Source organism: Delphinus delphis, chromosome 6 (genome assembly GCF_949987515.2).
Source record: "Delphinus delphis chromosome 6, mDelDel1.2, whole genome shotgun sequence".
NCBI classification, from domain to species: domain Eukaryota; kingdom Metazoa; phylum Chordata; class Mammalia; order Artiodactyla; family Delphinidae; genus Delphinus; species Delphinus delphis.
The window spans coordinates 109,367,141-109,382,113 of NC_082688.1; the positions used below are offsets into that span (position 1 = coordinate 109,367,141).

A 14,973-nucleotide genomic window follows, 5' to 3' on the forward strand; every position below is an offset into this window, starting at 1 on the left:
ATGATGATTGATCAATCGAATATAAATATGAAACAAACAGCCCCATTTTACATTGTAAACAATGTAAACAAAAACTATTCCAGGGAATATATACCACAATGCAGAAGATTAAACAACAAAGCTTCCAAAGATGACTTAGAATACTACCTTCTTGACTTTGGTGTGGGCAAAGATTTCCTAAACAGGACACTGAAAACACTAATTGGAAAGAACAGCTCTTCATCAAGGAGAGAGAAATGGCCAGAAACTGACTGGAGTAAGATATTTACAAAAAACCAACGAAGCACTATACCTAGATGTACCAAACACTCTTCAAAATTTGTAAAAAAAAAAAAAAAAAAGAAAAGAAAAGAAAAGAAAAAACAAAGTCAGACAACCCACGTTAAAACACGGTCAACAGACTTGAACAGGTCCTTCTCAAAGAAGATCTCCAAAAAGGCTAACAGACATGTGATCTCACTCTACAACCACAGAACGGAAAAAGGAAAAGAAAAAGAAACCAACGTGCCAGGTGTTGGTGAAGATGGGAAGGTCTGGGTTCTCAGGCAGCGTCTGCCCACAGTTCTTCAGGCCCCAGGATTTCAGTGCCTGCTGACCTGACCTCCTTAAGCTGGCCCCTGTATCTCGCTCTAGGGCCTCTGTTCTCTGGGCTCTAGAACAGCTCCGTCTGTAAGAGCCGCCGCCCAGAGATGTCAGGAATAAACACCCCCCAGGAGCAGCCGTCAGCCAAGACTTGACTGTGGTGGTGGTGAAATATCCCAACCTCCTTCCCGTCGGTATGTGTTGTAGACCATTGCAGAAGTGTCAGTGGGCTTGGTCTCCCCTTGCCCACGCTGGTACTTGCTTTATCAGAGGCCCTGTATCGGTTCCCTTCCCTGTTTCACTTCCTTACTCTCTGCCACGATTTTGGAGGAGGGTGGGCATCTCCCAAATAAACCACTCGCACTCCAATTCTCACTTCAGGGTCTCCATCTGGGGAAACCCCAATGAAGATTTATGTTATACTCCCATAAAAATGTTTCCTTACTAGAAAAGGACATGGGAGATAGCTCTTGATCTGGGGGGATAACAGTAGTTCATATTTCTTAGCATAGATTGCTATACAGCAGGATATAACTCACCACTATTCCCAGTGCAAAAAGTGTACTTGTCACCCACATGGATGGAAATTCAATCATATGGTCAGAAACCTTGCTGGAAGTTTTCCACAGTTTACCTCACTGAATTACTGTCTCTGCTTTATTGACGTGGAAGTTGAAAATCACACATGTGAAATAACTCACTCAAGATCACATTACAGTTCCAGGATGAATTAGAATGTCTTGGGCCAGACAAGCCACTGTGACGTTGACCAGATTGTGAAGAGGCAGGATGAGAATTTGGGAGAAGGTACTTCATCTTCTCGGTGGGAAACCAAGTAACGTATAAACCAGAGGGATGCAATGACCAGCTCCTGTGGGCATCCCTCTGACTTCAGGATGGAAGGTGGGCTGGGGGGTGGGGGGAGGGCGGAGGCAGGGTGGCCCTTTAAGGGAGCCTTTGCGGTAATCCGGGACTGAGACTGGGAAGGGCTGCAGTCGGGGCTGCGGCCACAGGGACGGCAAGGAGAGGGAAGGGTTCACACGTCTTAGAGACCAACTAGATGTAGGGGGTTAAGGAGGCAGCGGGACAGTTTCTTGTTTCAGATGTCGTTTTGAGTGTCTGAGTGTCGGCTGGTGATTTGAATATTTTTACTGAGGTCTCTTCTGCGAGTCATTGTTCTTGTAGCCGGGGTCCCCCTGGTGGCGAAAGAAACCGCAAATGGGATTTCTCACCCTGGGTACCTGCTACGAGGGGAGATGGCCGGGCAGGAGCCTAGTTACACGACCCTAGGATAGGGATTCCTTCCTTTTCTCGTGGTGGCAAAGAGCCACATAGAAAAATAACTGAGAGCAAGGGGGCGGAGGGTCATGGAGGGTGGTCCACTTCTAAGCTGGGTAAGTTTCTGGGGGTGTAATACACAGCATGGGGACTACAGTGAATAACTCTGTATCATATACTTGAAAGCTGCTAGAGAGTAGATTTTAACAGTTCTCCTCACACACACACACACACACACACACACACACACACACACACACACACACACACACACACACACACACACACACACACACACCCAGAACCCTGTACAGTGATGCATTTGTTAACTATACCTGTTGTGGTCATCACTTCTCAGTTCACAGGTGTATCAAATCGTTACGTTGTATACCTTAAACTTACACAGTGTTGTGTGTCAATTATCTCAGTAATGCTGGGGGAAAAGGGGAAAATCTTCCTGAAAAAAAAAAAAAAGGCCAACAAGGTCTGAGAGCTGATGGGTGCTGAGAGTTCAGAAAACGGGGCCGACAGTGCCCTTCCCCACTCAGGCAGGTCGCCGGCAGCCACTACTCAACCCAGGAAATCTCTGTGCGCCTGGGAGAAGCGCTTGTCTGGTCTTGGTGATGCAGAATCCAACAGGCATCAGGACTCCCCCTGGGGAATATTGATCGGATGGCTTAAGGGCGCAGGAAGGAGGAGAGACTTCAAGGCCAGATGCACCTGCGCTTGAATGCTGGCTTGGCCCCAAATCTGTTTCTTCCCCTGTGGATCGTACGTGACAGGCCCAGGTGGTTGGTTGTGAGGTGTGGAAGGCACTAGCTCTGAGCACCCTCACCAGCTGGAGCACGAGGAGGACGGAGCCTCAGAGATGCCCCACGGGGGTCCTTTAGGCAGTCAGCACGTGGATTCGTCAGTGTGCTGCTACAAAGGGCGACCCCAAAGCCGACTCCAAAGATTGCTAAGCCGTCCAAAGCCCCCAGGGCCAAGCAATGCCTCCAAACAGACAAGGCAGCACCCGCCAGAGGGACTTGTCGCTCTGTGCCTCAGGAAGAGCCCTTGGAATAGACAAGGGACTTTCTCAAACAGGTACATTTGAACAGGCCTGAATCATCACCTCAGATGAGCTGTTTCAGAAACTTTCCATTTTAGGCCTTGGCCAGGTTCCCGATGATGTCTACATCGTGCTTGCTGTGTAACTAACCGGTGAGTGTAACCAGAGTCACGTGAGGCCAGGTCTGAGGAAAGAGCCCAGCACAGTCATGCCTGGCGGGTCCCTGTAAGCAGTGATGAGAAACGGTCTGCTCCGTGGGGACCAACAGTACACGAGGCAAATGGCAGATCAGGTATTTTATCCATGTGCCCTGAAAGTAACTTCCTAACGGTCAGCATATAACCCTCAAAACAAAACAAAACAAAACACTTCTTTATTGCACCACGCACGGACTGTACTATATTGAATAGCAAAAGGGTTTGACAAGATTAATCATTTCTGATATATCTCACAAGGGAAACAGGGAGGTTTTCCTCTTGTCTGATTTCCCCCCATCACCCCGTACCATATCGGACGCCATCTTCTTATTAGCTCTTTTGATTTTAAATTGTTTTTTAAGAGGATATAACAACTGGTGTTTTGTACTTTTTCCTCAACCTACCAGATGTTGGCAGGGGTGGGTGGCAGTGTGCGGAATGAACTTGTACAAATGAGTTTGCCTTTGAGTATAATTTTCGGTGCCCGCCTCTAAGAGGTAGATGCCAGAAAGCTTACTAAGTGAGGGAACAGGTATCAAAACCAGTGGTCCCCATATTGTTTCTCTGCAGACCTTGCCCTTCAGCTCTCTGTGATTTCAGGGGATACTGACTACCACAGCCAAGGCTGGCCAACACTCCTGATTCAAGTGGTGGGTGGGACATTTCCCTTACAGTCTGGGGTGAGGCTGAATCATTCCACAGTGTGAAAAGGCAAACAGAGGGCATCTTCCACCTGGCTGGGGAGGCCCCTAGCAATTCTACAAACTTGAGGGGCAGAAGGGAACTTATGAGTTCTTGCTAATTGACAGCCGAGTCCTGCCTTAGAAACCAAAGAAGCTGAGAAAAAAATTGTATTCTAAAAAGCTATCAAAAGATAACTTCATGAAAATATTTTAAAATATTTAATTGCTCTTTGTTCTTTACTTAAATGCTCAACTCAATAAAATATGATTTTATATTTAGTTTTGAACTATTTTTTCTAGCAATAAATGTTACCCTTCTAATTCTTTAAACTTTTAAATTCCCCAAATAAGTTTTCCTTTGTTACACTTGGGCAGGATTTTGGCCAGATTAAAAATGGGTCTTTCTATATAAAGGTTGCAACAATTAGATCTACATGAATATATCAGTATTTGTGTAAATGTAATTGTCTTAACCCAAAGAGCTCCCAAGCGAATGAGCCTGAGATGCATAATAAGTAAAGAGATGTGTTGATCTGTGTGTGTGTGAATTGGTGTCGCGAAAAACTCTACATGTGCACATTTGTTTGCAGGGCATATGGCTTCTGCGTTTGGGAGCCATCTGGGTTGAGACCAGGCCCTTCCCGTGTAGGGCTCGTGTCCTGGCTCAAAGCCATGTGAAGTCGAAACTGACTGTGCTGGGTGTGCACGCGGCCAGCAAAGCCAAAACAATGCCCCTTCCTACACACCCTTGTCTTTCCCCTCATCGTCGCTGTGGTCTCCAAATGCATGAACCAAATGGCCAGGTAACAATTTAAATCAAAACAATGCGTTAAAACCAAAAACCTTTGCGTCAGAAAACCTTAAGCAGGGCAGTTGGAGAGCTCGCTGCCCGCAGCGAGCTGGCCCTTACCTTTCGATGTCCCCAGAGCTGGTTCCCTTTCATGCCGTGACAGTCATACAGAGTGACCGGGCTGCTATGGGAGATGGCGTCGAAGCAGAATTTTCGGGTGTGCAGGGGCTCACCAGGCCGAATATCTTCTCTCCAGCCAAAGGTGAAGAGCTAGCAAAGCAACAATAGCAGAAAAGCTACGGTGAGTTGAATTTGGAGAGATTAGGAAGCAGGGGGAGGTATGTCTTTTAGCTGCGAAGAACTCCTGCTTCGTGATTTACAAGAAAAGAACTATGTCTCAGCATAAGAGGGGCACTGAAAAAGGCATGGATGCTAATGCCCTGTAGCAACACCAGAAGCACTTTTGGCCCAGCCTGGCCAAAAAAGCAAATGAAGTGTTTCCGGTTAGATAGACAGAGGGAGAGAGACAGACAGACAGACAGACAGACAGAGGGAGACAGAGGGACAGAAAGAGGGGAGAAACTTTTTAATGATGTTCTTTACCTTCTTCATTTAGATAAAAAAAAATTAGTGGGTTAAATGTTACACAGTTAGCCTAAATGAGAAGATTAACTGAGAAAAGACCAGGAGTAGGGTTGAACTGGATGGATGCCAGCAACTTGAACATTTTGATTTAAGTGAAAGCTAAGCTTGATGAAGTAAAGAATAGGCAAATTGGTTTCCTGGAGTTGGTAAGAGTAATCCTGCCGGGCAGTGTAGAAAGTTCTGGACTGTGACTCCCAGTAAGAGATACAGTTTGCAAACACACATAGATCCCTTTTGAAAATGGAAATGGAAATTTCATGAAATATTTGTCCTCAGTGCACTTAATAGACTCTGATATTCCATCCAAACTTTTCCTGTCTTAGTCTATTCTATTCCATCCATCTATTCTATTAAATTTATTTTTAATTTAGTTAATATGTTTATTTTTGGCTGCGTTGGATCTTCGTTGCTGTGTGCCGGCTTTCTCTAGTTGCAGCGAGCGGGGGGGCTACTCTTCCCTGTGGCGTGCAGGCTTCTCATTGCAGTGGCTTCTCTTGTTGTGGAGCACGGGCTGTAGGTGCGCGGGCTTCAGTAGTTGTGGCACGTGGGCTCAGGAGTTGTGGCTCGCGGGCTCTAGAGCGCAGGCTCAGTAGTTGTGGCGCACAGGCTTAGTTACTCCGCAGCATGTGGGATCTTCCTGGACCAGGGCTCGAACCCACCTCCCCTGCTTTGGCAGGCATTTCTTAACCACTGTGCCACCAGGGAAGTCCCCATTCTATTATTAAAAAAATGTGACTTATGGATGCACTAAATTGATTTTACAATGTATTAAATTGAAAAAACTACACATCTGTAAGGAAAGGGTATTTTTTGGAGTTTGAGCTGGATAACCATTTGAGGGGTTCAGTACGAGAAATCCTTAAGTAAGTGGGAAAATGGACTAGATCAGCCCTAGGATTTCTTCCAGTTCTAACATCTCAATGTCAGGAGACTCTGTGGATGTAAAAACAAGCACAGTGCTGAGCTATAAGCAGACAATACACTCAGCTCTGTCAAGCTGCAGATTACCGCAATTTTGGGGTCCTACCTGGGTAAAAAAATGCAGAGAATCTGGCAAAATTCCACGGATGGCTAACAAAAACAGTTAAATGGTGGGGAAACTGCAGAAAACTTGAAAAAGCTGGGTTAAGTGGTCTGAAGAAACTCGGAAAGAACTCATCTAAATCAAACACATGAAGCCTACTGTCTGAGTTGTGGCAAGAGATTGCATTCTGTTTCCCTGGGAGACACGACAAAATAGGATGTTTTAAATAGAGGAAGGTGTTTTAGGTTAGGCATTTGAAATAGATTCATGAAGAGGAATTGTGTGGTCTCTTTCCCTAGATTCATTGTTGTCGTTTTAATATGATTGTGGTCTGAGGCATTTTTATCTTTTTTTTTTTTTTTTTTGCCGTACGCGGGCCTCTCACTGTCGTGGCCTCTCCCGTTGCGGAGCACAGTCTCCGGACGCGCAGGCTCAGCGTCCATGGCTCACGGGCCCAGCCGCTCCGCGGCACGTGGGATCTTCCCAGACCGGGGCATGAACCCATGTCCCCTGAACAGGCAGGCGGACTCTCAACCACTGCGCCACCAGGGAAGCCCCTGAGGCATTTTTAGATTCATTCAAACCCTTTGCAGGGGAGTCATTTCTCAAGGAAAAGTGTCTGTTCAGCTATTTCTGGTTTTGATCACTCCCTTCAAATCGGGACCTACCGCTCCCTTGGTTTTTGAGATACTGTGCTCCTGTGTTATCCTAGAACTCTGTCCTGCCCATATCCCGTTTCTATCTATCCCTTCAATGTAGGTCCAGCTCAGGGTTCCTCAGATCCCGTCCTTGCACCTTCCCTGGCTGGTCTCACACATGCTCAGTTTAACTCTCACTGGCACGTGGATAACTCATCATCTGTGTTATGTCCAACCCTGTGTAGGATTTCCCTCCTACGTGCCCTGTGGACATCTCAAAGTCACCACATCCTGAGTTCCATTGACTTCCTTCCCTTCTAAACCTGTTTCTGCTCCTGTGTTTTGTTTTAGTTGGTCACATCTTTAGCTTCTCAACCTGGGCGTCCTTTGTCTTTATGTCCTTGGTCTCCCTCATCATCTTCATCTACTCCATCACCAAGTCTCACCACTTTTGTCTTCTAAGTATTACAGGAAGTGGTCCCTTCCCCTCTGTCTCCACCACCTTTGCTCTCAATGTTTCTTGTCTGGACTCTTGAAATGACCTTCTAATTGCTTTCTTTCCCACCTTCCTCTTCTGGTTCCTTCATATCGTTTTCTGTTAAATTGAAGTATAGCTGATTTACAACGTTGTGTTAGTTTCAGGTATAAAGCATGGTCATTCATTTATACATATATATCTATTCTTTTTCAGATTCTTTTCCCTTATAGGTTATTATAATATATTAAGTATAGTTCCCTGTTGGTTAGCTATTTTATATATAGTAGTGTGTATATGTTAATTCCAAACTCCTAATTTATCCCTCCCCTGCCTTTCCCCTTTGGTACCATAAGTTTATTTTCTATGTCTGTGGGTCTATCTCTGTTTGTACCTAAGTTCATTTGTATCATTTTTTTTAGATTCCACATATAAGTGATATCATATGATATTTGTCTTTCTCTGGCTTACTTCACTTAGTATGATAATCTCCAGGTCCATCCATGTTGCTGCAAAAGGCATTATTTCATTCTTTTTTTATGGCTGAGTAGTGTTCCATTGTATATATGTACCACATCTTGTTTATCCATTCCTCTGTCGATGGACACTTAGGTTGCTTCTATGTCTTGGCTATTGTAAATACTTCTGCAGTGAACATTGGGATGCATGTATCTTTTCGAATTAGAGTTTAAAATACCCATATGACCATGTTACCTCTTAACCTGAAATCTTACCATATTTTCACATAACCCTTAGAGAATGAAGTTCAGACTCTTTAACACATAAAGAACTTTCCACGATCTGGACTTTGCCATGTTTTCCAGCTGCATCCCTTTCCCTTTAGTTTATGTTCTATCAACAATAAAAGATTTATAAGTTGCTAAGAGAGTAGATCTTAAAAGTTCTCATCACAGGAAAAAAATTCTGTATGTTTGGTGACGAATGTTAACTAGACTTACTGGGGCGATCATTTCACAATAGATACAAATATCGAGTCAATATGTTGTATTACTGAAACTAATATAAAACTGTATGTGAATTATATCTCAGTTTTAATAAACTGTAGTTCCTTGCACTAATCAGGTGGTATGTGTTTCCCCTTCGGTGACTTTGTTCACAGGAGCCCCTCTGGTTGGAAGGCCCACATTCACTGGCCAACCTAGTTACTGCTCAGCAGTCCTTGAAGGTTAAGTTCAGGGGTCCACTCGCTAAGAAGCCTTCTCTTTGAACCCCTCCTTCCCATCCCCCACCTTATTTCTCATGATTATCCGATTATGTTTCTGTATCCCTCACTAGACCGTGAGACCCGTAATGGCAGGAACCACATCTTCTTCATCTTCGTGTTTCCAGCACCCAGAACAATTCATGACATTTAATTAATGTCCAATGAAATTTCTAGTGAATAAGTAAAAACTTGCACTCATTATATTAACAGAAATGGCATTGAGATAACTGTCAAGAGGAACTAAAAATTAGTCTTTTCAGGTTCTCTAATGAATTTGTGTTGTTTGTGTCTAATTACAACAATAATTAATTTTTTTGAGCTTTCAATTTCAATGATTCTAGGCTCAGTTACCTATTATTAGAATAAAAATTTCCTGGCCTGTACACCTGTCATTGCTTAAATCTTTATGTTATTTAAATATCACAACCCCTAGGTACTATAAGCTGTGCAACCTGCGCAGGAACCGGTGGCCTTGAGGGTTTATCGATTTTCTGCTTTGTCTCTTTTCCTCTTTTTGGTTTTTATACATGTAGAAGTCAGAGCTGAAAGGCTCTGTCATCATCACCCAGCTGGGGACAATTGGCCTGCAGAAGTGCAAGGACTGGCCACTGGCACACTTCAGGAGTCCAGGCTTGTGTACGCCTCTGTAGACAGACTTCTCTTACTTTTGACTTTCTTTCTGTTTCCTTTCTTTACTTTTTATCAAATAGATCAGTCAAGTCCAAAAGAATACCTGCGTGAAAGCAAACGGGCACATTCGTCTCTCAGCTGATTTATTCATCTGCTGTCACAATTACATCTCAGGGCACCCTCGGGTGACTTTTAGTTCTTGTTTCCAGCCTTGTTATTAAGGTGCAGTAATCATTCTCAGCTGTGCAGACTGATCATCCGCTTGTAGGCTTCAGTGTTGGAGGCATTAGTATTATTATTATCACCTGGTGCTTACTTTCCTGCGTCCCGGGAGATGCGTCTTCGGATTATATAAACGGCTTTATTCTTCTGCACCTGCCATTAGCTAAGATTTTTCTCTCTCGTGTCTTTGAAATGCTGTCTCCTGCCACATAGCTTATCCTAATGGTAGTGAGGAACCAATCAGGCACCGAGCGTCTCATTCCTTAGGCCCACGTGCCCGCGTGCAATCGTGTCAAAGCAGAAACAGACAGACATCGTGCACGTATTTGATGGTTTGCAAACCCTTGGGCCGCTCCTCGCTGACAAGAAGTATTCAGATTTTATTCAGGTTCCCTGCACAATACCTCCTGATTTTTTTTCAGACTCAAATTCCTCAGCCTTGGAGTAAATTGATGTTCATTTCTCCACTTTCCTCTTTGAAGGGACACTTTAAAACGGATTCGGATTGATACATAAGTCGTACTTCTTGGTGTGTGTAACGTTGCCTGAGTCTGTATCGTGTTATACGAACAAGCTCATGAGCCTCGCTGCTGCACGTAAATTTATTATCTCAATGTTGCTACCTGACCTGAGAAGATGGAAACTATTTTTCTCTCTGTAATTAGTTAGATTTTATCGCATTGGCGTGTGGTTGGTAGAGGTCTCAGCTACCGCATGTTTCTCCTTGTGGTTTGGCATCCTCGGTCCTGAGGCTGACACTGCGTATCCATCAGCTGTCCTGTACCAGGTGCACTGATCCGCCTCCATCTCTGCACATCTCTGTCCAGCTCTGGGCAGGGCAGCGTCCTCAGTAGGACAGAGACTCCCCTGCAGGCTTCCTCCCAGCACAGGTCAGGGCTGCCCCCTGGCACCGAAGACTCCCCACACCCCGCCTTTCCATCAGACTCCTAACGACACATGGGGAGTGTTCTTTCCAGACCTCACAGTCCTATGAAGGCCTTTTTCTTCTTTTCTTTTTTGGTCCGCATAGGAAACTGAGGGCCAGCTCTCGGAGCTGCGGTGATGCCTCGACAGAGGGCTGGAAAATGAATTGCACGCTCCCTTCTTGCAGGGAGGCCTCAATCATCCCCCTCTTCTGTGACAAAAACCGTTTTCTTACCAGGAGCTTCCAGAGACTCTCTTTAACTCCCCACAGAACTATTTTGTTTATTCATTTGTGTTTTATTTTTGCCATTAAAAAAAAAAAATCATTCCAGCTCTAATAAGTGCCCCTTTGGTGTTCTTTGAATGCTTTTGAATCAAAAAGAGTGCCTATCACTTTCCTGTCCTGATATTCTTTTCTCCTCTGGGAATTTTAATCTAAATGTAGAAGAATGAGTCCTAATTTTTAGAAGTCATTGAGTAATATATCAAAAAAAGCGAACAGTTAACTACCGGAAGACGAAGCAGCTTGTGATGATTGAACCTCCACATCAGTATACGGTGATACGTATTTCAGATATGATTGACTTAACCTCCTTTCAACCTTGTTGCATTGCCCCGTTTTCAGAAGTGTCTAGAGGCTGGAAATCTCTTTCACGAGCTGTGGTAACCGATCTTTCGTTCCTCTTAGATAGTTGTCTGCTTGTCTAGTGCTGCCCTCTGGCGACTGTTTCTGGAATTACACGTCATAGCTTTTTGCAGTTTAGCTTGGGGTGGGGCGGGGTCGGGGAGGAACTGAACCAAAAATTTTTAAACGTATGCAGTGTAGCTGGTTTTCTTTATATTTACGTGCAGCCGTCAAACAAAATCTGCAGCCCAGAGCATATTGCATTCTAGCACATTGCAGGGGATGGAGATGTTCAACCTGATCCAGGCATTCAGGAATGCAACCTTCGTATCAGCCAGCTGGATAGGTGTGTCTCTTGGTTGGGCTGAATAGAGATGGCAGAGTGAACTTTAACCCAACAGATACAGATTTTCCTTATAGCATTCTCCTTTTTCTTTTTTAAAAAATATCCTTTCCCACCCTAGATGCCAGCCTTACTGACTGGCCTTGAAGCCTTCTCTTTTGTTCCCAGGTTGCAGTCTGAATTGCTTCTTGGGGGAAACAGGCTGGCACCGTCCGCCGCCCTGGTCACATCCCCGTGGTGCTTATAGAAAGGGACAGAGGATGGAGTAGGCCGTCAGCTTCCACGGATATTCCACACCCCGCAGTGACCCTTGAGCTGCAGGGCCTGCTTTAAAACCCATCTGATACGTGTCCACACGTGCAGGGTGTATTTGAGTGAGTGAGACGTAGTATTTGATGTTTGGCGGCTGCCTTGGACGGCGGGAGATTTCTAGTTTGGGGTTGGTATAAAGCGATCCGCGGGGAAGGTTGTGAGAAGGAAGAAGACAAAGTATATTTGCTCTGCACCTCCTACCTGTGCAAGATGCTGGGACATCACGGACGATATTGATTCTCACAATAACCCTGTCCGTGAGGTGGGTGTTATTGTCCCTTTTTAAAGGGGGAGGGACTATGGCCTCGAAAGATATAACGATTTCACAAGGACGCACAGGTTAAACTGGCCGGGATCTAGGTTAGCCTGACCGAAGGCCCATGATCCTTCTAGAAGACCACGAGGCTGCGGGAGAAGAGGACAGGGGCCCGGTTCCCGGCCGGGGAGGGGTGGTGTTGGGTTAGGGGTTGTTTGGGTGGACTCTGGGCTGTGCCACGGGCTTGGTCTGCTGCTGCTGTTTTCCTCAATCAGCGGCTCTGCGCTGTACTGCAGGCGGGAGGGATGGGGATGCTCGGTGGAGAGGGGCCGACAGGCCGGGTCTGCACACCCAAACCACTCGTGGAGAACCCAGGCTGGGGGACGGGGAGCTTCACTGACTTGATGTTCAAGATGGACACTTGAGAGCTTCCCTGGTGGCGCAGTGGTTGAGAGTCCGCCTGCCGATGCAGGGGACACGGGTTCGTGCCCCGGTCTGGGAAGATCCCACATGCAGCGGAGCGGCTGGGTCCGTGAGCCATGGCCGCTAAGCCTGCGCGTCCGGAGCCTCTGCTCCGCAACGGGAGAGGCCACAACAGTGAGAGGCCCGCGTACCGCAAAAAAAAAAAAAAAAAAATGATGGACACTTGAGGAACCACTGGAGGAGAGAGCTAATGCCTTACTGGAGACTGCTTGCCTACTCTTGGTTTTCATGAGAGAAGCATTGTGGACAATTCTGGGAGACAAGGCATAAGCCCGACATAGGATCTTGAACTTGAGATGTATCCTTTTGTGGGGGGGGGGGGGGGCGGAGGGGTTTTCACTGTATCTGTACATTTTTTTCTTCTAAAAAATATGGCAGTAGCTGTAGATACTCGTTCAGTCCGTGTGATGAGTACACCAGGGTGTGCCGTAATTCTTTTATAGTTTCCTATTTGAAATATTTTATAATTTAATATTCAAATAATAAAAACGGGCAGACATAATTCTACCCACCGTCTCTCCTCTTTTACCAGTGACACAGTGTGAGGAAAGCCCCTTTCAAGGGTGTTTCAAAGAGGGTCAGGAATCATACCTCACTTAATAAAGTGAATTGCTCTGAAATGTTTTTCAAGCAAAAGCAATAGTCTTCAAGCCTCCCCTGGAGTCCCTGCTGGGGAGTTATTGCCTCCAAGCGATCCTTTGTGTGTAAGATTACAAACTGCTGCTACGACCAGAGGTGTATGTAAAGTATTCTTTTCAGTAAACAGCCAGAGGGGGAAAATAAGATTAGAGAAAGTCACAAAAACTTACAGAATAACCGAGAATCTTTCAGTAAAACCATGAAATTTGCTTGGGAGAGTTACGTAGCACTCTACAAGCTTTGCATGGTTTGAAAATTACCATTCTGGGAAAGGCAATAGAAGACTAGGGTCACAATCAACATCTCTACCACCCTTTCTGTTATTATTAGCTTTTTAAAAGCATGGTCTATCTTTTGCCACCCTTTTATTTTTTTTTAGTATTTATTTTATCTATTTATCTGGTTGCACTGGGTCTCAGTTGCGGCAGGTGGGCTCCTTTGTTGTGGCGCGTGTGCTCCTTAGTTGTGTCGTGTGTGCTCCTTAGTTGTGGCGTGTGAACTCTGAGTTGCTTCGCGGCATACGGGATCTAGTTCCCTGACCAGGGATCGAACCCGGGCCCCCTGCATTGGGAGCGTGCTTAACCACTGCGTCACCAGGGAAGCCCCCCTTTCTATTATTTAAAGCATATTTTTATACACGACCTCAATGAACAATCACGACTGTTCTGAGAAGAAACGGAAGCAAAGAAGTGAAGTGATTCCCTTGACTGCAGAGCTGGGTGGTGACCTTTCAGGGCCTCACCCAGGTCCCACCTAGAGGTTTGTTCCCACACTGCCACCCCCCGCCTGCCTCAGCCCCTCCCCCCATAACGCACCTGTTCATGAGACCACGTCCTCTCAGAACCGTCCTTGACACAGACGTCCAGCCTCAGCTCGGTCCCTGTGGCTCCGTGCTTGCTGTCCACGCAGAGATTTGCTGCCACGTTTCGAAGCTGTGGAAAGAAGACAGGATGACGATGGGCTGTTTTTCATTGCACCCCTGGTTCCTGACAATCCTGGTGGAGATTCGGTATTTTTTTTTTGATTCCATGATGATTGAATGATGCCTTAAATTTATATGCAATTTATGGAGAGAAATCAGAGGATTAACTATAACCTTGCCCAGTCTACGTGTAAAGGAACATGGGAAGATTGAACAGCAAGACCTCAGCCAGGCAGTGTGGGAAGCTACGACCCAGGAGCACGAACGTGGAGTCCATGACTTCTGTATGATGGGAGATTTTTCTTTTTCAGGTAGTTCTTGAACTTGGAACTGGTTATCTTCCTGCTTCAAAGCATCTTCTCCCTTCACTACCTTAGCTGGGAGAGCTCCGCTATGAGGCAGGTGGTGCAGAGAAAAGCTGTGAGGAAGAGATCACTGTGTAAGAATGTGGTCACCTGACGCCCCCAGCGGCCTGGGATGGTCTTTGTCTGCACCTGTCATCCTGGTTTAGCATTTCTCCTGGATGATAAATTAAGGCCATCCTAGAGTATTAGCAAAACAGGAAGGATAGTACCATTGGTGGAATCCTTTACTGGATGAAGCTTCTCTACATCATGTCTGGACTTTGAAAAGTTGCAGAATGAGAAAAAAACACTCATAATTCTTAGCAAGTATTTTGTTAACATGGATGTAAAGAAGTGAACAGTTGGGGGTGGGAAAAGGGTGAAAAATATCAACAGCAGAAACACCAGTGGAAAGAGTCTGGTTGCAGACACATCCCCACGTCGCATCTTCCTGCATGAAGCTTCCACCAATCTTCCTGTTGGCATCAGAACCACATCCTGCTGCAGAGCTGGGCAATGTCTATAGTTTGTTACTGAAGTGTGTCTGCTTAGATAAGCTCAAGGGTCACAATCCTTTCCATGCCTTTGTAGAGTCCTGGATTATAATAATCCCTTTAGGTACCACTAAGAATGGAAACAAGAACAGGGTGTACTCAAGTGATCGTTTTAGTCACAGTTCTTTTGC

General features: G+C 45.6%; 1 protein-coding gene across 2 annotated transcripts in view; it reads right to left on the reverse strand.

Annotated features, from left to right (window-relative positions):
* The window catches only part of GALNTL6 (polypeptide N-acetylgalactosaminyltransferase like 6), a 1,143,433-nt gene that overhangs the window by 12,466 nt on the left and 1,115,994 nt on the right, over positions 1-14,973 (reverse strand). For both annotated transcript variants that reach the window (XM_060013624.1, XM_060013625.1), the window contains 2 exons: positions 13,838-13,954; positions 4,702-4,851 (listed from right to left, as the gene is read on the reverse strand). In XM_060013624.1, the coding sequence (XP_059869607.1) occupies positions 4,702-4,851; positions 13,838-13,954 (267 nt within the window). The remainder of the gene's footprint in view (positions 1-4,701; positions 4,852-13,837; positions 13,955-14,973) is intronic.